Below are 24,137 nucleotides of genomic sequence, written 5' to 3' on the forward strand. Positions count from 1 at the left end.
GGCCAGCAGCGCACCACCACTCGCTTGCAGGAGGGAACTCACCTCCTACCACTGCAGCTCTGCGCCCCAGTTGAATGCAAAGTTCTCTTGGGCAGAATCAGATTGAAGAGCATCTCCACTCTCTAGGGACTTGCCGGGGTTACTTAGGTGGGTGAGAGTCATCTAAATGTAGCCCTCCCAATGATCATTCGTGGGAGGCAGCTTTCCATTCTTCACACCCACTGCTGCTAAACAGACCTTCAAACTCATCAGCCACCGATTATATGTAGTCAGCAGTCCTCTCTGCGTCGTCTTAATCCAGGTCTTAAGGAGACCTGAAGGGGAGCTGGCAGGCAGGGGAAAGACTGTGACTGCTCTCACCCCTGTGACGCTCCAGGGCTTTGGTGACCTGGGGCAGCATCAGGTTTGATGAACCAGCCTAGGAGACAGAGAGAATCCCACGGTCTCTCTAGGGCCAACTGCCTTGATAAAAAGAATTTCGTTTAGAGTCATTACAGCTGAGTCCCATCTCATCTTGCCTGGAGTGGAGGATGACTCTGGGTGAGCTGAACAGAGCCTTCCGGGTGGGTGGCAGTGCAAGGTCTTGAAAAAATTTTAAGGGAGAAAGTAGTCAAGGACATAGAGGTCAATGGTAATTGGGACGAATTGCAACACGGATTTACTAAAGGTAGATCGTGCCAAACCAATCTGATCTCCTTCTTTGAGAAGGTGACGGATTACTTAGATAAAGGAAATGCGGTAGATATAATTTACCTAGATTTCAGTAAGGCGTTCGACACGGTTCCGCACGGGGAACTGTTAGTCAAATTGCAAAAGATGGGAATGAATATGAAAGTTGTTAGTTGGATAAGGAACTGGTTAAAGGGGAGACTCCAGAGGGTCGTATTGAAAGGTGAATTGTCAGGCTGGAAGGAGGTCACTAGTGGAGTCCCTCAAGGATCGGTTTTGGGACCGATCTTATTTAACCTTTTTATTACTGACCTTGGCACAAAGAGCGGGAATGTGCTAATAAAGTTTGCGGATGACACGAAGTTGGGGGGTATTGCTAACACAGAGAAGGACAGGGATACTATTCAGGAAGATCTGAACCACCTTGTTAACTGGAGTAATAGGAACAGGATGAAATACAATAGTGAAAAGTGCAAGGTTATGCATTTAGGAACTAATAATAAGAATTTTGGATATACGTTGGGGGCGCATCAGTTGGAAGCGACGGAGGAGGAGAAGGACCTTGGGGTGCTGGTTGATAGCAGGATGACTATGAGTCGCCAATGTGATACGGCTGTTAAAAAAGCAAATGCGATTTTGGGATGCATCAGGCGGGGTATTTCCTGCAAGGATAAGGAGGTGTTAGTACCGTTATACAAGGCGTTGGTGAGACCCCATCTGGAATACTGTGTGCAGTTCTGGTGTCCCATGTTCAAGAAGGATGAATTCAAACTGGAACAGGTTCAGAGACGGGCTACAAGGATGATCCGAGGAATGGAAAAACTGCCTTATGAAAGGAGATTCAAAGAGCTTGGCTTGTTTAGCCTGGCCAAAAGAAGGCTGCGGGGGGATATGCTTGCTCTATATAAATATATCAGGGGGGTTAACGTTAGGGAGGGAGAGGAATTATTTAAGTTTAGTACTAATGTAGGCACGAGGACGAATGGGTATAAACTGGATATTAGGAAGTTTAGACTTGAAATTAGACGAAGGTTTCTAACCATTAGGGGAGTGAAGTTCTGGAACAGCCTTCCGAGGGAAGTAGTCGGGGCAAAAGACTTTCCTGGCTTTAAGACAAAGCTCGATAAGTATATGGAGGGGATGTTATGATAGGATTGTTAATTTGGGCAATTGATCTTGGATTACCACCAGATAGGTCTGCTCAATGATCTGCGGGGAGATGTTGGATGACATGGGAACTGAGTTACTGCAGAGAATTCCTTCTTGGGTGCTGGCTGGTGAGTCTTGCCCACATGCTCAGGGTTTAGCTGATCGCCATATTTGGGGTCGGGAAGGAATTTTCCTCCAGGGCGGATTGGCAGGGGCCCTGGAGGTTTTTCGCCTTCCCCTGCAGCGTGGGGCACGGGTCGCTTGCTGGTGGTTTCTCTGCAGCTTGAGGTCTTCAAACCAGTTTTGAAGATTTAAATAACTCGATCCTGGGATAGGGGTTGTTATAAAATTGGATGGGTGGGGTTCTGTGGCCTGCCTTGTGCAGGAGGTCAGACTAGATGATCAGATTGGTCCCTTCTGACCTATTAGTCTATGAGTCTATGAGTCTATAATGCCATGGGATGGGTCAAAGGGCTGCTTCCTGTGGTTGTTCTCTCCCGTGCCCAGGGCTGAGAACTGTATTAGTACGGCAGCAGCTGGCAGACAGACAGAGACAATAAAAGAACCAGAGCAAAATGGAGGAGGGAGCATGCCTGCGTCAGGCAGAACTTTGCTGATCTCCCTTCTGCCTCCAGTCTCCTTGCACTGCTGCCTGAACAGCCTCAGAGCGCAGTTTGGCTCCGTCCTTCTAGCTTCTGTCTGTTTGAATGTCCCTTCTTTGATGCAACCCCCAAAGCAGCAGAGCCCTCCCCTGCAGCAGGCTTCCCACCTCCTCACCTTTTAACCCATCTGGCGATCAATTGGATTGTCTTGCCTGATGGAAACTCAGAGCACCCCCATCCTCACTGGAGTCCTGATATCAGTCACTCCCCACGTGTCTGCAGCACTTGTATGGACAAGAGGGTCTAATGATCCTGATCACAGAAGGTGGCTGGTGGAAGGGAGGGCAGCAGCCAGTTCTCATGATGGAAGGGGATCAACCTCTTCCACCTCTTCCCTCTCTCCTAGAGAAGGGTCAAACACCAACGCCAGCTGGAGAGCACTGATGAATCAGGAAAAATCTGCGTGCTCTTGAAGACCAACATCTGGCTTGTCTATCAGAGTGGGTGAAGACATGTTTGGCTCTTAAGGTCCTTCTTCTTTCCTGCAACTTTCTGATTTCCAAGCCATCTCTTCCCATTTTCGAGCAGAGCCACTGGACAGGACACAGGGCTAAGCACTGCATGGGACGGTAGGACCTCGCTCTGCCTGAGTTATTAAGGTACTCTGAGATCAATATCACTTTCCATCAAAGTGCCACAAAAGTGCTCCATATCATTATTTTGTCATTCTTGGAACTATAGAATTTACCATCTGGGATCAGTTATTTGGTCCATCCACTCCCATATCCTACCTCCAAGGTGACCAATACTTGATGGTGCTGGAGGAAGATGAAATCCCTGCCCCAGCACAAAATGCCCCTGGGTAATTGTGCCAGGCTGCATATGAGGGAAAGGACGAATTAAACCCCAACACCCTTAAGCAATCAGTTTATGGCCTGGAGCATGTGATCTGATGATCATTACACCTTAGTTTGCATGACTGTTGCTATTTCTGTTGGCCATCAAAGCTATTTAAAAAGCCAGCATGCTAGGCAAGATGCATCTTCTTTTAGCACCAGAGTCTGATGGGAAGTTCTCTTCAGTGACAACCCAACTGTCAACTCAGAGATCATTGTGAGATGGCACATACAGATCTGTATACCTACTACCCTGTTTTTTATTATGGCCTGCAAAACCTCTCAGAAGGTTGGAATCCAGAATCTTTGACCACTGCAGTGTTTTCCCAGAATCCTTTGCATTGTCACACTATTGCATCCTGCCACTGCCTTGTTGTAAGACCACCATCTCATGTCACCGAATGTCACTGCTTACCTATCACTATAAAAATCACTGTGCCCCATGAAAACCCACAGCTGATCCCATCTCTTCCCCTCTTCCCCTCTTCCCCAGTGATAGGAAATAGAGCAGAAACTGCAGTGCCCAGGTGAAGGATTGAAGAATCAGAGCATCATAAATCATAGCAGATGGCAATACTCATCCTGGTGGGGTAGGGGGTGGAAGAAGGGGGAGAAGAAGGTCAAGGAAATGGAGGGAGGAGGAAGAGAGCTGGGAATGTCTGAGGGGGTGGGGGAGGGAGCTGAGAACCGCTGTGGTAATTAAAAGCAACTACAAGCTTTTTGTTTTTCAGCAAGACAAACCGCTGACAACAGGACATCAATTACCTGCCAGCTGCACCCCACAGAGCTGCAGCTTCCCTCCCAGGTCCCTGCTGCTCCAGTAGGCTGGCCCTAGCTTAACAAGAAATGAGCAGCTGGCTGCTATTGAAAGGAGGGGACTTGCACGAGGTGCAATGGAACGAGGCGGCCGAGCGATGGGCTAGCCCAGAGCAAGAGTCTTCAAGCTGGGAACACGCTCAACCCACAACACACAGAGCTGCATTTCCAGCACTTTGGATTGTTTGGGTCTTTGGTTCCGCAGGCTTAAACGAGAGGGTGCTGGGTTTGGATGTCCTGCACCGGGGCTCCATCGCTAGGCTGCAGGGACTCTGCATGGCTGCTGGTGTAACAGCGATCAGAATCTGGCCAAAATTTGGATCAGGACCCAGGTTCGGATTCCAAGTGCTCCTGGAGCATGGGGGAGAGAGGGGAAGTGGGGTTTGGTTTCATATTGCGGGAGAAGGGGGCTGATCTCCCAGAGTGTGAGATTTGTACTGTCTGACCAAAGAAGAGCGAGGCAGCTCTGCAAAGACGGTGCTCCTCTCCCTGTGCAAACTGTGCTGCCGTTCACTCATTCCCGGGGTACAACTGGCTTTCCAGCCTGCCCAGGCCAAAGCCTAATTCCAGCCTGCAGAGGCCCCTCAGGTGTCCCCTTTCATCTCCCCAGTTCTGGAGTCCTACCTTTCCCGTTGCCTCTGCTGTGTGATCACCAGCTGCCCTGTGAGAAGAGAGAACAACTTTTAGCACCAAGCCAGCTCAGAACAGCCTGAATTGGCAGGGTGGGACTTATAGACATGAACTATATTAAAAAGGCTGTTTTTGCACCTCCCCCATTGTTCTAGGTTAACACTAGAATATTAAGTTGCAGGCCATACATCCCTGACTAATGGCTTCTAGACCGGGGGGCGATATGATCTAGACCATAGCAGGCCAAGGCATGGAGTACAGGCCACTAATCTCACAAAATGACATCCAAGCAACTCTGTACAGGGTACATGGGATGCTGGCTTGCAGGCCATACAAAGCAAGGTTCCACAGATCCCGCGCTGAACGCATACAAACCCTGCTGTGTTCACTGGGGTCTCTCCAATCTGGGAGCTCATTATCCATCGGGTCTCATCCACCGTGGTACGGGCATGTGGCAGCCTTCCGATGTCCTTCACAGTCATGATGAGGTGTCGCGACGACTTCAGCAACTTCACCGCCTCGTCGTGGGAGATGCTGAGGAAGCTTCTGCCATTCACCTCCAGGATCTGATCTCCCACCTGCAGACACAGGGACAAATGAGTGACCTGGGTGAGCCCAGCAGATCTCCCAACCATCTCTTCATGTTAGAGCCAAGCATTCCTCCCGCTGGTGCTAATCCAGTGTTACCAGGTATCCACCGCATATCCTAGTGTCATGCCTTACCTACAGAGCAGTGCCCCTCTCCTGGCATTACTGCATCTCTAGCAATTCCTTTCCTCTTGATATAGTTGCAAAAACCTTCCTGTAATGGTCACCACCTTGGCCAACTCACTGGGGGGGTTGAACTGGGGACCCGGAGAACTAAAAGCGGGAGCTACTACACCTTAACCTAAATCACACAACTCATCTCCTCTGTGGATCAGGCATAGAGAGGCACCCATAACACATGCTCACCACTGAGTTACATTTCCATCCACCTTAAGCAACGCTGAATCACCAACACTCACGGGCTAAGATATTCTAAAGGGACCAGCTGCCTTTAGCAAGTGAAGGTGTGAGCGTAGCATGGGTATCCCTACCTGGGCTAGCTTTAATCTAGCTAGCATGGGCAACAACAGTAGTGTAGAGATGGTGGAACAGGCTAACAACCAGTGTACAAGCCGTCCGGGGAAGCCTGGGTATGTCCTTGGGTTGCCAGCCCAGGCTGCTACAGCTATGCTATACATGTATGCCTCCACACCTTCCCTTGCAGTGTAGACATACTCTTATAGGTACCAACTAAGTGGCCGGGTTTTCCAAAAAGTTCAGCACATGGGGCACACACCGGGGGGTGAGTGCTTTGAAAACCTGTGTCTAAATATGTCTACACGGCAATGAGACACCCGCGGCTGGCCTGTGCCAGCTGACTCGGGCTAAGGGGTTGTTTTATTGCAGATATTTAGCCTTGGGCTGCAGCACAGGCTCAGGGCCACTCCCACCTCACAGGGTCCTAGAGCCAAGCCTGAATATCTACACTGCAATGAAATAGCCCCACAGCTGGAGTCCCATGGGCCTGAGTCAGCTGGCACAAGCCAGCCATGGGTTTTTAACTCCAGTGTAGATGTACTCTAAACAGGAGTGGAGCTCTTCTGAAAAGCTGGTCCCAACCGTGCGTGATGAGCAATCACTATCCAGTTGCCCACTGGGCACAGAAGTGAGGGATGAATGTTGCTTTGGGGCAAATACTGACTGGCTGTTTTATTTTTTAAATGGAACACAGTTTAGTATTTTTCATGGACTTAGTATTTCCCCCTGGCCACCCCTCTGCTGGCTGCTGCGGCCTTCCCCCATTATCCTGCTGTGACCTGCCACTAATCCCTCTGTCACTGAGTTCAACCTCTGCATTTACTCTAGCTCCAAGTTTGCCCTCAAATTCTCTTGCAGTTCCTCCCCTCTGGCAAGAAGCTGAGCTAGCAGAGTTTCTCCTCTGGCTGGCATCTCAGTATCACAAAGCTGTCCTCAGCCGGATGCAGAAATCAGTCGGATGGTCCCTGATTAGCTGTATTTGTCATCCAATAGACAAGGCTTTGGAGCTCCAGTGGGGCTGCATTGATTCCTCCAGTAACCAATCTGTGTCGCTGCTGATGGCTTCTCTATCTGGGACCTGACATGAGCTAACACACTTTGCAACCTCTTCTCTTTGTGCTCCCTGGGGGAAATCACCTGTTTTATTACCACCCTGTCCCTGGGAGTCTAAGGGAATGTCCACACTATGAAATTAGGTCAATTTAATAGAAGTTGATTTTTTAGAAATCGATTTGATACAGTTGATTGTGTGTGTCCCCACTAAGTCGCATTAAGTTGGCAGAGTGTGTCCACAGTGCTGAGGCTAGTGTCGACCTTTGGAGCAGTGCACTGTGGTAGCTATCCCACAGCTCCCGCACTCTCCTCTGCCCATTGGAATTCTGGGTTAAGCTCCCAATGCCTGATGGGGCAAAAACGTTGTCGTGGGTGGTTCTGGGTACATGTCGTCAGGCCCCCCTCCCTCCCTCCCTTCGTGAAAGCAACAGCAAAAAATTGTTTCTCGCCTTTTTTCCTGAGTTACCCGTGCAGACGACATACCACAGCAAGCATGGTGCTCACTGTCACCGTATGTCTCCTGGGTGCTGCTGGCAGATGCGGTGCTGAGTGCTACACAGCAGCATCCCCTTCCCTTGCCTTGAGGACGGCAGACAGTGCAATACGGCTGTTAACTGTCGTCGTTGTCCCATGGGTGCTCCCGGCCGACCTCGGTTAGGTTGGTTGGGGGCGCCTGGGCAGACATGGGTGCTCCTGACTGGCCTCGGTGAGGTCGGCCGGGGGCTCCTGGACAAAAAGGGGAATGACTCCAGGTCATTCTCTTCTTTAAGTTTCATCTAATGGAGATTCAGTCCTGCCTGGAATTTCATGCCAGCTGGAGGCTTCTGCCTCAGGCTGCTCTCCCAGTCGGCAGTACTGCGTGGTCGCGACTACCCCAGTCTACCCCTTGCTCCCATGGTTCATGAAGCCTGGACAGTAGTAAGCAAAAGTTAAACTATAGGCTGAGCAAGTGCATAATGGTGGCAGAATGTGCCTTTGGACGTTTAAAAGCTCGCTGGTGCTGTTTACTGACTTGGTTAGACCTCAGCAAAACCAATATTCCTATCGTTATTACTGTTTGCTGTGTGCTCCACAATATCTGTGAGAGTAAGGGGGAGACGTTTATGGTGGGGTGGGAGGGTGAGGCATATCACCTGGCCGCTGATTATGTGCAGCCAGACACCAGGGCAGTTAGAAGAGCACAGAAGGGCGCGCTGTGCATCAGAGAAGCTTTGAAAACCAGTTTCATGACTGGCCAGGCTACAGTGTGAAAGTTCTGTTTGTTTCTCCTTGATGAAAACCCTCCCCCTTGGTTCACTCTACTTCCCTGTAAGCCAACCGCCCTCCCCTCCCCACTTTGATATCCACTTGCAGAGGCAATAAAGTCATTGTTGTTTCAAATTCATGCATTCTTTATTAATTTGTCAAACAAATGGGGGAATAACTGCCAAGGTAGTCCGGGAGGGGTGCGTGTGGAGGGAAGCACACGGGTGGGGTAGTTGTAGGGGCACCCCCTAGAATGGCATGCAGCTCATCATAGAAGTGGCATGTCTGGGGCTCTGACCCGGAGTGGGCGTTTGCCTCTCTGGTTCTTTGGTAGGCTTGCGTGAGCTGCTTAACTTTCACGCGACACCACTGCGGGTCCCTGTTATAACCTCTGTCCTTCTTGCCTTTGGAGGTTTTTTCAAATTTTCCGGCATTTTGTCTTTTGGAACAGAGTTCAGATAGCATGGATTTGTCTTCCCATACAGCGATCAGATGCAGTACCTCCCGTTTGGTCCATGCTGGAGCTCTTTTGCGATTCTGGGACTCCATAGTCACCTGTGCTGATGAGTTGACGATGCCGTCCAGAGTGGTCACAATGGAACACTCTGGGACAGCTCTCAAAGGCCAATACAGTCAAATTGCATCCACACTACCCCAAATTTGACCCAGCAGGGTCGATTTCAGCTCTAATCCCCTGGTTGGGGAGGAGTACAGAAATCGATTTTAAGAGCCTTTTAAGTTAACAAAAATGGCTTCATTGTGTGAACGGGTGCAGGATTAAATTGTTCTAAAGCTGCTAAATTCGAACTAAACTCGCAATGTAGACCAGGGCTGAGCCTCATCTCATTCAAGCCAGCAGGATCTGGCCCTAGGTTCACTGGCTGGATTAACGCTGTTCTTTTATTCTGTAATCACTCCTAAACCCCCAGCTGACTTCCCAGCCCCCACAAGTCGCTGACAAACCAAGTCAGGAGCTGGGAAAACACTCCACTCCCCTGATCAGTGCCAGGTCAGCCGTTCACCCTTCCAAGTCCGGATGAAATCTGGGCGTGGTTCCGTTTTGAGCTGCAAACCCTGCTCCTTGGCTCTGGGCAATTCGCTCCAGGGGTGGGGTGCACATTCTGCATGATACATTGCACTGTTTTTAACAACTCTGCTCTGTTAATCCATTTGCACTTCTTGCACTCAGAGCAAGAAGTGTTGCTACCTCCCATGGGCTGGCTTCTTGGTGCTTCATCACACTGTCGTAGGGGAAAGCAATTTATCATCTTTCTGGCTCGGGCCAGATGGTGGCTGCCTGGGGTGTCACATGGATAAATCATTTTACAGTGCAGCTGAGAGTTTTATCTGCAGCAAGGCGTTCATCTCTTGGCATGACAGGGCTCAGCTCTCAGCAAACAAGGGTGTGGCAGGCACCTCGCTCACATTCCCTGTTTTGAAAATCTAATGGGGAGTCACCTGCAGAGCGAACAACTGGCCACTTCAAACTTCTCACTAGCCTGTCTATCAGGGCCACTTGGAACATCCTGGCAACAGCAGGGACAGAACTCAGATCCTGAACCTGCTGTAAAAGCACAGTGTCTACCAGCTGAGCTAAGGGAGACTCCGCATCAGCTGTTAGCCATATAACATATATGGCACATAGTGGAGCAGTGCGGATTCTATGCAGTAAAAGGCAATGGGGACACATTAGTCAGTTCAGCACAGTCACTGTGAACTTACTACTTCCGTGTGGAGTTTTGCTATATCTTTGCGGCTTTACGTTAGCACTCGGCAATAATACAATTTGCCAAAACGGGCCAACCTGTGAACATTGAAGGAGCTTGTATCCAGGGTTCCAATCCAGACCAATCTCCCCACTCCATTTATTAATGTGCGGTGCTCCGAAATCCGCGTTGGTTAAAAATCACTCTAAACTACGCAAAACTCGACAGAGGTCTTCTCCACCCACTGGGAGTCCTCCTGAGCAGAATGCCGAGAGCGGACATCTTTTCAATCTCTGTCCCTGCTCACTTGCATGCAGTCGACTGGCCATAAAGCACCTGCCAATGTTATGAGACTCCAATCCCCCACTGCAGCATCTGGGGTTAATGCCACAGTATCTCACTCCTGCTTCCAAACCCAGGCCAGCTTCAGGGTTGAGGACAGGGACTAGACTTTATTTTTCTTCTGCCTCTTAGTCCTCCTTGTCCTTTAATTAAGATCATCTGTCATTTCATTCCATAGCCCAAATTTCCACTGTAATTGGAGACTTCCTCGGGCTGCTCCACATTGCTTCATATGCACCATTGTTTTGGCCTTTTTTTTTTGGCTTCCAGTGTATCAAAATCACCTCCTCCCTCCACTCTGTATCACAATCCCCTAATTTTCTGATAAGTGGCTTCTTTGAAACAGCTCTTTCATATCTGCTTACCCCCAGCCTTCTGTTTAGACCTTTGTTCTGACAAAGCTGTTGTCTTTAGGCTTTGATTTCAGTGGAACACGCCGTTACCTTCAGTAACTCCCTGTTTGGAGGGGAGCTGAAGCTAAATATAAGAAATATAATAAAATGAAAAATCAATTCCAATGCGGCTCATTCTGCCCACCATGGCAGGGCTCAGAGCTGGCTGACCGGGTCTTGGGGTCCTCCGCGCGCTGTGGGGCCAGCCAGGATTCAGGGCTGCTCCAGGCGCCGGCTGTCTGGACAGGGTTCGGGACTGCTCCAGGTGCCAGACGGGTTTGGGGCTGTGCTGGCAGTCCAGCCTGCAAGAGAGGGGCAGAGCCTTGGGTGGAACAGGCGGGATGGGGGCTAGCCTCCCCGAACAGGGGGTTCACACGCCGCCCAAGAGTTTTACTGCTGTAATTCCATTGATTTCAATGTGACAGGGAGCAGAATTTGGCTGTGTGTGTCAAGGATGAAGCATCAGGAGACCTAGGTTCTTTTTCTGACACTGACTAGCTTGCAAAAGTCATTTAACATCTGTGCCACGGGGTGTGGGGACAATGATCAGTCGGCTTACGCTGCCACTGTGATCTGAGCCTCACCCAACCCTTGAGGTATGACAGCGCCAGCACCCTCCTTTAAATGATGTGGGGCTGAGACACAGAGAGACTAAGTGCCTTGCCCAAGAATTAAACTCGGGGTTTGCCAAGCCTGCGACTAGCATCCTAACCACCGGCCTGGCCTCTCTTCAGAACAATGTTCATGCAACTTGGTGAAGTCCACCAAGAAAATATGCTACCCATTATTATTGCATTTATTACTGTGTATGTCAGGCAGGCGGGGAGCTGCCAATTACCATACGCCACGTGGCACCAGAAAATATTGCAGTCTTGACCTTGAAAGGTCTCTCATTGGGCAACAGTGGATCAAGGCCAGTCTCTACTCTCCAAACATGAAGATTTCAGCCTGCCATGAAGCGTCTGAGGGGGCTGGTTGTGCTCTGAAGGGGTTAGATAATCTGGTCACAGTGCACACTGGCAACAGAGACACTTGCTCTTGTCTGCTTTTGTCATCCTGGTGCCATAATCTCCTGCTGAGCCCCTAAAGATGCACACGGCTCCTTTAATTGCACTGCCTAATGCCAGCCAGCTGCTGTGACTGTTTTCCCCTCCTGGTGCTGGCTATTGAGAAATTCCACAAAATGGATTTGAATGGCAGCGGGACAGAGGAGACTCCTCGGTTAGCTGGGTTCTAGGGTCTGGCTCACGAGCTCAGCCCACTTTCCTTCCCAACGCTGCTCCCAGGTGAGGCGCACATGTTTCACACAGAGAAACGTGCTAGAGGGCCAGAGGATTAGCTCGTACCTCTCCCTATCCCAAATTCGCTACGTATAATGGACTATACTAGGGGTTCTCAAACTGGGGGTTGGGACCTCTCAGAGGGTCGAGAGGTTATTACGTGGGGGGTCGTGAGCTGTCAGCCTCCACCCCAAACCCTGCTTTGCCTCCAGCTTTAGAATGGTGTTAAATGTATAAAAAAGTGATTTAGTGTGGGTGGTCATACTCAGAGGCTTGCTGTGTGAAAGGGGTCACCAGTACAAAAGTTTGAGAACCACTGGACCATACTTTTAAGAGATTTGGTAATGGATCATACTAGGAAGTGCAAAGGGCTGGATCTGGGTGTGGTAGATGCAGAAGCAGTAAAACTGAAATAAAGGGCTGGTGGACCCTTCTGGCTTGTCTCTCTGTTGCACTGAAGCTCCACCCTGGTTGTGCTTCCATAGCATTGCTCTGATCCATATGGAAGTGCTGTTCCACCCCAGACACGGCTGGATGTCCGTGGTAGGTGAACTGACCCGTGTATAATTTACAAAGTGCTCTGGGTTCCTCTGGCATGAAATCCCCATCCCACAAAGGAGAGTTCTAACTAATGACTTGCTCTCTGCCCTTGAGATCTCCAAAAGTGACATGGAAATCATATCGATATTAGTACATGCACATAACGAGGTGGTTGCAATGGAGAATTAAACATAAAAGCATCAGGAAATGAAACCTGCATCATGTGAAGAGGAACCTGAGGAGAAGCAAGATTTGTGGATGACAAAATTATTCAGACTCAAAGACAACAAGAAGGACTAACAAAGTTGGGGGACTGACTGGGCAACACAATGCAGCTAACATTATTTGTAGAGTGGTGTACAGTCACAAACATCGGAAGGAACAACACATGCACATTGATGGTCAGGAAGATAACCTAGGCAGCGTGGTGGACAATTCAACAAACATCTGCTCAATATGCAGCGGTGGTCAAAAAAAAAGGGAACAAGATTTTGTGTAAAGCCAACCATACAGAATACCTCCCAAACTGTTCTACAGGTTGGATATTAGGAAAAACTTTTTCACTAGGAGGGTGGTGAAGCACTGGAATGGGTTACCTAGGGAGGTGGTGGAATCTCCTTCCTTAGAGGTTTTTAAGGTCAGGCTTGACAAAGCCCTGGCTGGGATGATTTAGTTGGGAATTGGTCCTGCTTTGAGCAGGGGGTTGGACTAGATACCTCCTGAGGTCCCTTCGAACCCTGATATTCTATGATTCTATGATTCTACGGATCAATTCTATGCCCTCACCCTGAGCACACCTTCAACTGTGGTCACTCTCATCTCAGAAGGGACACCAGCAGAAATAGAAAACGTTCCAGAGGAGGGCAACAAAGAGGATTAGCATCACAGAAAGGCTTCCAGGAAAGGACAGATGAAAAAGGTTAGGACTGTCACATTTAGAGAGCAGACATAGGAGAGGGGAGGTGGCAGAAGTATCCAAAATACTGAATGAGATTGAGAAGATGAGTCAGGTGCTTCTCACTTACCCTCTGTCATAAGAAGAGAACAAAGGGCATTCAATTAAATGGAAAGGCAGCACATTCTAAACTGATCAGAGGAACCCAACTGGGACTCCGTGCACGATCTGTGGAACTCTGTGCTGCAAGTTAGCACAGAGGCTAAAAAAGGCATTTATAAGAGCTAAAGGCACAGTACTGTAACGTTATATTCTGTGCTCTGCACTTAGCCTACTGGGTGACCTTGAACAAGTCACCTCACCTCTATGCCTCAGTTTTCTCCTCTGTAAAATGAGGATAAAGATACTGACCTCCTTGGTAAAGTGCATTGAGATCTGTAGATATAAATTATTTTATAGCCATATAAAATAAATCCCTGAGTTTTTCATGAGTAGATCTCCAAGCGCTTTACAAAGGTCAGAATCATTATCCTCACTTTATAGATGGGAAACTGAGGCACAGGGAAGTGAAGTAATTTCCCAAGGTCACCCAGTAGGCCAGTGTCAGAGCCAGGAATAGAACTCATGTCTCCCAATTCCCAGGCCAGGGCTCTAACCAGTAGACAACAGTGCCTCCCCTTCTATAGTTAAAACTGGAATAAAACAAAATCTGTAAGGGATATAAGCCCTCATGCTTCAGGTCATGAACAAACCAGTGTCTGATGGGGGTAAGGCAGAAACTTTCCTTGTGAGCTGGTTACTCCATAAGTGTCCAGTGCCTGCTACAGATATAGAGCCCCAGTCTCTTCCTACGTGCAACTCTCCTGGAGTCAGAGTTAAACTGGGGTAACGCCAGCATGAGCTGAGAATCAGGCCCAATGTTTCCTGAATTCTATATAATGGTAGGTGTGTGTTGGAGACAGATTCTGCCTCTCCCATCTCTGCAAAACCACCCTATCATGTGCCATTGCAGCAGAGGGCATCTGACAATTGTCTCTCTCTAGCAAACAGGTCCGGTGCAGTAACCCAAACCTCATTCACGCAGCCCATGTAAAAATGGCATTTTCCAGCCATTAAGAGTCAGACTGTAACAGCACCCACAACAAGGGCTTAGTCAGCAAAGACCAATGCAGCTGCTCCTCTTGGCTGGATCATTCCCTTCTTTTGAATACCACCTCCTCCTGCATCTTGCCTGGAAGGAGCTCAAAGTGCTTTGACAAGAAGCATCATTATTAACCCCAGGCAGCAAGAATCTCCCATCATTGAGTTCATGGCTGTGGAGAGGATGGTTAGGGTTAGCTTACTGATTAACGAAATGTCAGATAAGCTAAGATCAATCTGCTTTACTGACCAGAGAAAGAGTTAATATTTTCCCCAGCCTCGGAAAGCAGTTTTCAATCTGTGTCTGCTCCAGAGGATGAGCTTCATTTGAGTTATTTGTATAGGGTGCTGTGTTTACGACAAGCAAGAGATTAATATATCTCACTCCCTTTTTCGCCTCTGCGTTCCATACAATACCATTCCGGGTGCCAGTAGACTGTAAAGTACAAATAGTATTAGACCCATAATGTGAACTACTGTTTTGTACTCCAGTGCCTAGCAACATTCATATATAATGCTCAGGAGAGGATCCCACAGGCACGGACAAAAACCCCCAGCCTTGAACAACTTAACTCCTTGGTAAATTTCCACAATAAAGCTTAACAGAAATGGAAAAGCATGCACGGAGTTTGGTTTCTAGCTCAGCATAAGCATCCTGGTTCATTTTATAATACTGGCTAACAGGATGGTGGTAAAACACCAGTAGCAGCTGATGCCCTGTGTGGTAGCAGCCCCACCAGCTATGGAGCTGCTCGGAAGAAAGGACTGGTGCAGATGAGGCCAGAGACTCACTCCAGACCACACCAGGAGTGGGACATGGGTCACTTGCTGGAAGATTCTCTGCACCTGGAGGTCTTTAAGCCATGATTTGAGGACTTCAATAACTCAGACATAGGTTAGGGGTTTGATACAGGAGTGGGTGCATGAGATTCTGTGGCCTGCATTGTGCAGGACATCAGACTAGATGATATAATGGTCCCTTCAGACCTTAAGTCTATGAGGAGTCTGAAACAGAACTCAGGTTTCCTACCTCCCAGTACCCTTTGTCACTGAGCTGAGCCCACTAGGACATCGGTGCTGGCAGTACCAGGGGAAGAAGAAAGCTAATAGTTGAAACAAAGCCTCTGAAAGGCAGTGATACAAAACGGAGATGGTGACTGGTGGCCTGGAATCCTAGTTCCCCACATTTCTGCATGGCTTCTTGCTGCCTCGCCTGAGAACACCAGCACAGGGTTTGGAGCAAGAGGCTCATAACAATCATTCACCCTGCTCAAACTTGCTCTGTTCCATCCTCAGTTTTCCCCAGTGAAAGGTGCTCCAGGATCAGGCGCTGAGTTTCTACACTGGCTCTGGAAACAGATCAAGCTGAATGTGTCTAAGCTGGTGAGATACAGAAACCAGGCAAACTGGAGAAAGAGCTGCAGACGGGGTAAGACAGACAGCAAAATTGGCAGCCCTGCTACTTTGTTAGAGTGAGTTTAACTCACAGATGTCATGGGTTTTGATGTTCTCAGAGAGCAGAATTCACAAATCAGCACAAATTCCCTTCACACACCACTGGCTTTAAACCAGCGTTCAGAAAATTCCTAACCACCATAGAAACAACTAGGGTAAATTACACAACAGCCTAACCGGGTAAGACGTCGGGGTGAAGAAGCCTTGAATTAAATGTGCAATGAGCATCATCTCCTGGGCCCCCCTTTAATGCACTTAGGAATCCATACTGGAATGGAGTTTTGCTGCTAAAATAAAGAGTGTCTATGGCACTGCAGTATTAAAATGGTGAAAATTCAAGTTCTATCGAGGAGTTTCATTGCAATTATGAATCTTTAATAGTTTTTCATATCAAGTATTAAGTTTTCATTTTTTCTTGTACAAGACAGACATGCAGTTTTAATGAGCCGTCATAACTATTTCATAGAGGTTCAAAACACCAGCAAGCCCTTTTCATAATAAGGAGTCTAGGGAGGGGAGCAGACAAAGGAAATGAAGGAGACCCAGTGCCATGATTAGATCTGGCATTACAGGTGCCGGAGTAGATGCCCGTGGTGGGGTGCAGCACAATCAGTTTGTGCTGTTATAACAGTGCCTTAGGGTGACAGGAGAAGACTGTCTTAGCCAGCAGTTTCTGGTGCTGTTTTGTGTGTGGTCCAGCAGAAAGGACACTAATTTGGACTCAGAAGACCTAGACTCTTGTGGTCTCTGCCCCTGACGTGCTGTGTAATCTTTGACAGGTCATGTCATCTATCAGCAACCTGTTTCACCTCCTGCTTGCCCTTTGGCTATTTAGCTTATAAAATATTCAGGGCAGAAACTGTTTCTTACTATGTGTTTTGCATAGTGCCTACCATCATGAGGCCCCAATCTCCATTAGGGCCTGTAAGTGCTACTGGAATAATAATAAGAGAGGAGAAACTACAGGCAAAATACATCTATCAGTTATAGAGCCTGTACAATAGTTACTGATGAAAAGCAAATGATGGAATTCTTAGAAAAACTGGGCATACACAAATCACTCAGCCCACGTTATACACATTCTTGCCAGGGATTTTACTAATTAACACCAATAACCATTTTTCATAAACCAAGGACAGCTAATGACTAGTGAAGAGAAAATGCAGTGCCAGGTTTGGTTTGGTTTTTTGAAGTTGATCCTGGCAATAACTGTGCTGTAGCTCTAGCTCCAGTAAGGGGAATAAAGGCAGAATAAGAGAAGTATTCAGAGAGAAAAATCACTGCGCTGGACATTGTTGGACAGATTTTCCAAGGTGCTCATCACACTGGGTGTCAACAATGGGAACTGCTAGGAGCTGAGCACTTTTGAAAATCTGCCCCCAAAATATTGGTGCTGAACACTATCCATAGAGGGCAATGGAACCAGCAAGGTGAGTTTATAAAGAGCAAATCTGGCTGGACAATCTTGGTGGCTTGTTTGGAGAGAACTGCAAGATGACTAGATCAGGGGTCAGCAACCTTTCAGAAGTGCTGTGCCGAGTCTTCATTTATTCACTCCTGATTTAAGGTTTCGTGTGCCAGTTATACATTTTAACGTTTTTAGACGGTCTCTTTCGATAAGTCTATAATATATAACTAAACTATTGTTGGATGTAAAATAAATAAGTTTTTAAAAATGTTTAAGAAACTTCATTTAAAATTAAATTAAAATGCAGAGCCCCCCCCCAAATTGTGGCCAGGATCTGGGCAGTGTGAGTGCCACTGAAAATCAGCTCATGTGCTGACTTCGGCACGTGTGCCATAGGTTGCCTACCCCTGGACTAGATGAAGGGAGGTGCAGTGGATGGAATATAGATGGATTTCAGTAAAGAATTGGACACTGCACATTGCAAAATTAATTCAAACTGGCTTGGGGAGGACTGAACACGAGCGAAAAGCCTTGAAACGGAAAGGTAATGCTAATTAGCATTTAATTGATCTTGGAGCAAGGTGGCTAATGGGATGCTACAGGAGTTAGTGCTAGGACTGTCCTCATTTAACATCATTAATATACCAAAAGATGAAGGTGAAATGACATTAATATCTACTAAACTAGAAGGGGTTGCAAACCCCAGCCAGGATAGAGAACTAATAAAAAGACCTAGAGAGATTCAAAACATGGTCAGAAAAGAAAAAAAAGAAAAAAGAATCAACTTGGAAGAATGTGATCTAATACATAAGGAGATGTCCAGTGGGAGGCAGGAATATTGAACAGACCTAGAGTGATGGCGGATAGCAAATGAGATCAATGCATGTGTTATCTGGCACATGCAAAGGCATCACATGGCACAGCAGGGAGGTCATGGCCCCTCTCTATGGGCCTGATGCAGTGAGGAACTTTCCATTCACTTCACTGAGCTGTGATTAGCCTCTATATGCAGCTGCTGACCAATCACACCTGGAATACTACGGTCTCTGCTGGGTGCCACATTACCAGCAGGTGACCGGAGTTCAGAAAGCAGGAAAAGTGACCGGGGGCTGGAGGGACTGATTTATGAAGTAAGATTCGGAGAGCTAACGCGGTCTAGCGAGGCAAAGGAATAACTAAGGAAGGGCAGTCTACCTGGATGGGAAAGGAATTATTTACAGGGATTCTCAGAGTTAGGCTGTGACATTTCAGTCTATATGATTTTATAAAAATATGCTAATGAGTGAATTTAATGTAACTGGAATATACTTCATGCAAGAGGTCTCTTGTAAAGTATCATTACAAAGCTTATAATCTACTGGGTGTGGTCATCCTATTTGTATAAACGTATCATTCTTGTATCTGAAACTAGAAATATGAAATATTACTCTGAGGGCCTATTGTAATTATGCAAAGTGTGGGACATTAATGGTGGTTTGGAATCTTGATGGCTCCCATCAGCCAGGACAATTGACTGCAGATGGCTGTTTGCAGGCAGGCCTTCCTGTGAGTCAGGCTGGGAGGAATGAAGGCTTGAAATCTTACAGTGACATGTGATCATGTCACCTGAACTGGAATCCATCTTTAACCTGGTGCCTTCATTGAGAAGAAGGGGGTGGGAATCCAAAGAGGGATAAAGGATTCCTGCCGTATGCAAAAGATACATAAAGGGGTGGAACAGAACAAAGAGGGGAGAGGCACCATCATGAGGAATCCTCTAGCTACCACCTGAGCTGGAACAAGAGCTGTACCAGGGAAAAGAATTGTGCTCAGGCCTGGAAGGTGTCCAGTCTGAGGAAAAAACTTACTGAAGCATCTCTGAGGTGAGATTATCTGTATACTGTTTGATTAAACAAAGATTTGCGTGTTTTATTTTATTTTTCTTGGTGACTGACTTTGTTCTTTCTGTTACTACTTGGAACCACTTAAATCCTACTTTCTGTATTTAATACAATCACTTTTTACTCATTAATTACCTCAGAGTATGTGTTAATACCTGGGAGGGCAAACAGCTGTGCACATCTCTCTATCAGTGTTATAGAGGGCAAACAATTTATGAGTTTACCCTGCATAGGCTTTATACAGGGTAAAACGGATTTATTTGAGTTTAGACCCCATTGGGAGTTGGGCATCTGCCTGTTAAAGACAAGAACACTTCTGTACGCTGCTTTCAGGTAAACCTGCAGCTTTGGGGCAGGTAATTCAGACCCTGGGTCTGTGTTGGAGCAGACGGGAGTGTCTGGCTCAGCAAGACAGGGTGCTGGGGCCCTGAGCTGGCAGGGAAAGCACGGGCAGAGGTAATCTTGGCACATCAGGTGGCAGCTCCCAAGGGGGGTTCTGTGATCCAACCCATCAGATAGGGTTAACCATTATCCTGGATTTTTCATTAAAGAAACTTATTGAGGCAGGTTCAGAAAAATGTGTCAAAAATTTCATGACAAGATAAACAAAACATGACCTTGGGTATAAATATTTCAATGTTGACCATTTATAACAATCAAGGCTGTTTTCTTGACAGCTGAAGAGCTCTCTGTTTCACGGCTCGGGTGTTCTAATGTTCTGAGGCTAGTACTTCTGAATTGCAGTAGGATTTTAATTAGCTGGGAGTGGGCTTTCACCGAATGCTTTGCATTGTCCATGTAAGGATTAGGAAGCCCTTAACAAACCCTTTGCCCCTGTGAGTGCGTACTATTGGGCTTTGGGGGTACCTGAAGCACAGAGAGGCTAAGGATGATGCTTTCAAGACTAAGAAAGCACAATGCCCACTGGGTCTCTTGGCGGCTCAGGCAGCGTTCAGCTCCTTTGAAAAATCCGGCCATGGGAGCTGAAATTTACACATTTAAACCCCTCTTTGTGCTCTCCTCATTTGTTTATTGTCTCCATTGGCTGCTTTTCACCAAATACTGTTGGTCTGTAAGTGACTTGTCCCAGGTCGCACAGGGAACCTGGGGCAAAGCTAGGAATGAAATCCACACCCCCTGAATCCCAGTCTTGTACCTTAACCATAAGGCCATCCTTTAGATGCCTGATACTTGCTGACTTCTTCGGTGAACACTTAATAGGACTGGAGTTAATGATCCACTTATAAAATTATCATTCACCATATTAAATATAGCTGAGGGCAGACAACATAGTTTAATATGCATAGAGATATCCTGTAATTTAGGACCTTATCTAATGCCAATTGACGTCAATAGGAGTCTTTCCATTAGCTCCAGCAGATGTTGGATCATGCCCCTAGGGAATGGAAGTCTTTCTATTTGCCTGGTATAACCCGTTACTTGGAAGAACTTGCTTAACTTCAGTTTCTTTCCACATCTTAGAATCATGTCTCTCTGTGCCTCTGCCTGTGTTAGCTTAGGGAGTGTGCATGTGCATTCTTTAGTCTAAGGGTATGTCTACATCTACAATTTTGCAGCGCTGGTTGTTACAGCTGTATTAGTACAGCTGTACAGGGCCAGCGCTGCAGAGTGGCCACACTTACAGCAACCAGCGCTGCAAGTGGTGTTAGATGTGGCCACACTGCAGTGCTGTTGGGCGGCTTCAAGGGGGGTTCGGGGAACGCGAGAGCAAACTGGGGAAGGAGACCTGCTTCCCTGCGGTTTGCTCTCGCGTTCCCCGAACCCCCGAGCAAGCAGGTTTCCTTCCCCGCGGTTTGCTCTCGCGTTCCCCGAACCCCCCTGCAAACCGCGGGGAAGGAAACCTGCTTGCTCGGGGGTTCGGGGAACGTGAGAGCAAACCGGGGAAGGAGACCTGCTTGCACGGAGGTTCGGGGAACGCGAGAGCAAACCGCGGGGAAGCAGGTCTCCTTCCCCGGTTTGCTCTCGCGTTCCCCGAACCCCCCTGCAAACCGCGGGGAAGGAGACCCGCTTGGGGGGGGCGGATTCGGAGAACACCGGAGCAAACCGCGGGGAAGGAGACCTGCTTGATTACCAGAGAGGCTTCCTCAGGTATGCTGGGATACCTGCTTATTCCACGGAGGTCAAGAAAAGCGCTGGTAAGTGTCTACACTTGATTACCAGCGCTGGATCCTCTACACCCGAGACAAAACGGGAGTACGGCCAGCGCTGCAAACAGGGAGTTGCAGCGCTGGTGATGCCCTGCAGATGTGTACACCTCCTAAGTTGCAGCGCTGTAACCCCCTCACCAGCCCTAAGTATCATCCTATGTGGATAACAACAAGCCAGAGGCCCCTTTCTGTTCCTCCCTCCACCAAATATTCCCAAATTTACAGCTTGCAGTGTACGCAAATCAGGGAGAAGGAACTATACACAAGCATGCAGAACCTGGTATTCAGCAAAGCGTCAGGCTCCTGGCACGCACAAACCAGTTACAGGAAAACAGCACAGCGAGCCGCAAGGCATAAAGAATCAATAAGCAGAGATGTAAAAACAATGCTCGCGGCATGAAGCCTTGCACAGAAAATGCTGCCACCTCTTAATCCTCACCTGGTCAATGTGGAAGAAAATAACACAGAATTAGATGGTGCATTTTTATAGAAGCTTCTCCAATTATTTCCTTCCCCCTACTGCCTGGGAGATGAAATGATAGGTAGAGAGAGAATGCTGTGTATTATAAATGGAAATAATCAGAGAGGGTGATAATAGAAGGCTGTATTCTTGGTATAGCAACTATTATTTTTTCCTATACGTATCCCTTGGCCCAGATGTTCCATTAGCTGCTCTGGCCTCCTGGCTGAGCTAGGAAAGCAGCAATTTTCTCTGGGTGGTGACGGGGGGTGGTTGGGGGAGCTTGGTGGAACATGGAGGCATCGATTATGAAAATAATCTCAGGGAATGGAAACCAGTTCCCCTCCCTCTCCTGCCATTAATCTTGCAGTGTTTACAAGCGGGAGCCTGACAGGTCGGTGCTGGGAACACATAGGTTTGATCTCACCTCAACCCAGTGACTTGCGTTATGTCCGAAGGTGGCACGTCTGTTTTCTTTTTACTTTGGGGAAAAAAATGCAGCTGCTGTGCCACGGTAAATACGAATGGGGTAAAGTTGCTGCCCTGAGATTTCAGCTGCCATGGAGCACCGTTCCTTCTGCACCTCATGTACATGAACTAGGGGAAGTGTCAATGTCTCCGCAGGGCTAGGGTTGTGCTGTTATCTCAAAGAACGGCTGTTTTAAAAGATCTGTCATGTAGGCAGAGTGATTCCAAAGGGAGAAGCCCACAATCCCAGAGGCCATGTGGCAAGGGTGGTATAAGAACTGAATAGAATGGGGATGGTTCAGTGCTGGAGGTTTGTAGGGACAGCTGGGAGTAGAAAGACTGAAGGAAGATTAGCTCACAGTCTATGTACGGTACCTACCTGGCCCCCAGCATGGCATTATCAGAGCACCTCACAATCTTTAATGAGTTTATCTGCACAATACCCTCTGTGGCAGGGCAGTGTGATCATCCCCAGTGTACAGAAAGGAAACTGAGGCATCAACAAATTGAATGACTTGCCCAAGGTCACACAGGAAGTCTGTGGCAGAGCAGGAATTGAACCTGGATCACCCAAATCAGCCCCCCTAACCCTTGGCCCATCCTTTCTCTCCAGCTTCCACTCTCAGGTAATTTAGCAAACGCTGCAGTAGTATCAGAAGGGCAGTGCCGGGAGGATGTGGGATGAGTGCTCTGCTGCAGAAAGTTTAGCAGTGGGGTAGTGGGAGTAATTTGCCAGCCCATCACAAGGGCAGTGGGATCAAGGTGGATTACACCTCAATCCCTGATTCAGGCCTTTGTCAATGTCTTGAGGGAACATAAACAGCTGACCACAAGGAGTTTGTTATCCATCAGTCCTACACTGAAGCAATAAGCACAGCCCTATTAATTCATTTCCAAGGGAACCCCCCACAACACCTTACCCTCAGTCGCTGCTGAATAGCACCAAAATGGAAATGAAGAGCATAAAGTTGTGACCCTGAGGAGATGGGCCATTTTGAGAAAGGCCAAACAGAACTGGGTTGTTTTGAGCAGCACAGCGAGAAATTACAACCTGTAAAACCTGCTTCTGAAACAAGTTCCCAATCAGAGGAGCTACGGACTATTCCAGAGTCCAATGTGTCTCTTAACAACTCCTTTACAATTTTCCTGTTTGATATTAAATCATTATCTATCACATCTGCCATCAAAGCCTGAGCCACCCGCTGAGCTCCTGCATTTCCCTGGCCGAGACCTCTCTCCTGGCTAAGGACTGGGCTCAGGGAGTCCCTTGAACCAAGCAGAAAAAGGGCTTTGCCTTATGCTACCTCAGCAGTGACCGTGCACCAAACCCTGGGCATGAGGGCAACCCAGCTGCAGAGAGAATGCCACGGGAGGTGCTGTAGCTGATCCTCTCAGTCCTTGTATCTCCAAGACAACCGCAAAGCAGGCATTGGTCCCAGGGTGACCAGATGTTCCGATTTTACAGGGACAGTCACGATTTTTGGGTCTTTTTCTCACATAGGTGCCTAATACCCCCCACCCTCATCCCGATTTTTGACCCTTGCTATCTAGTCAGCCTAGTTGGTCCTAACAGTAGGAACTGAATATGGCGATGCGGAAGTGGCCAGAAGCAGAGGCAAGTCGCATCAATTTAGGCTGCCTGCAGCCGTGCAAAGGCTCAGCCCTGTGTTTGCCACTTACGGTGCCGATCGTTAATGGAGATCACTCTTGCGAATGTCACCCAAGTGGAAGGAAACCAACACAGACATAGTGTCGTGCCAGCTGCTGCTACTGTGAGTGCAGTCCCCCTCCCCCCGGCATCACTGTAGCTAATGCAGACTCCCAAGGAAGTACTGAGAGGAAGGAATTCAAGACTGCAGCTCCAAGTGGCTAGCAATG

The 24,137-nt window shown here is 48.0% G+C and overlaps 1 protein-coding gene across 2 annotated transcripts in view; it reads right to left on the reverse strand.

Annotated features, from left to right (window-relative positions):
* The window catches only part of WHRN (whirlin), a 103,949-nt gene that overhangs the window by 33,611 nt on the left and 46,201 nt on the right, over positions 1–24,137 (reverse strand). For both annotated transcript variants that reach the window (XM_030536032.1, XM_030536031.1), the window contains exons 4-5: positions 5,138–5,340; positions 4,757–4,793 (exon numbers count right to left, since the gene is read on the reverse strand). In XM_030536032.1, the coding sequence (XP_030391892.1) occupies positions 4,757–4,793; positions 5,138–5,340 (240 nt within the window). The remainder of the gene's footprint in view (positions 1–4,756; positions 4,794–5,137; positions 5,341–24,137) is intronic.

Source organism: Gopherus evgoodei, chromosome 16 (assembly GCF_007399415.2).
Source record: "Gopherus evgoodei ecotype Sinaloan lineage chromosome 16, rGopEvg1_v1.p, whole genome shotgun sequence".
NCBI classification, from domain to species: domain Eukaryota; kingdom Metazoa; phylum Chordata; order Testudines; family Testudinidae; genus Gopherus; species Gopherus evgoodei.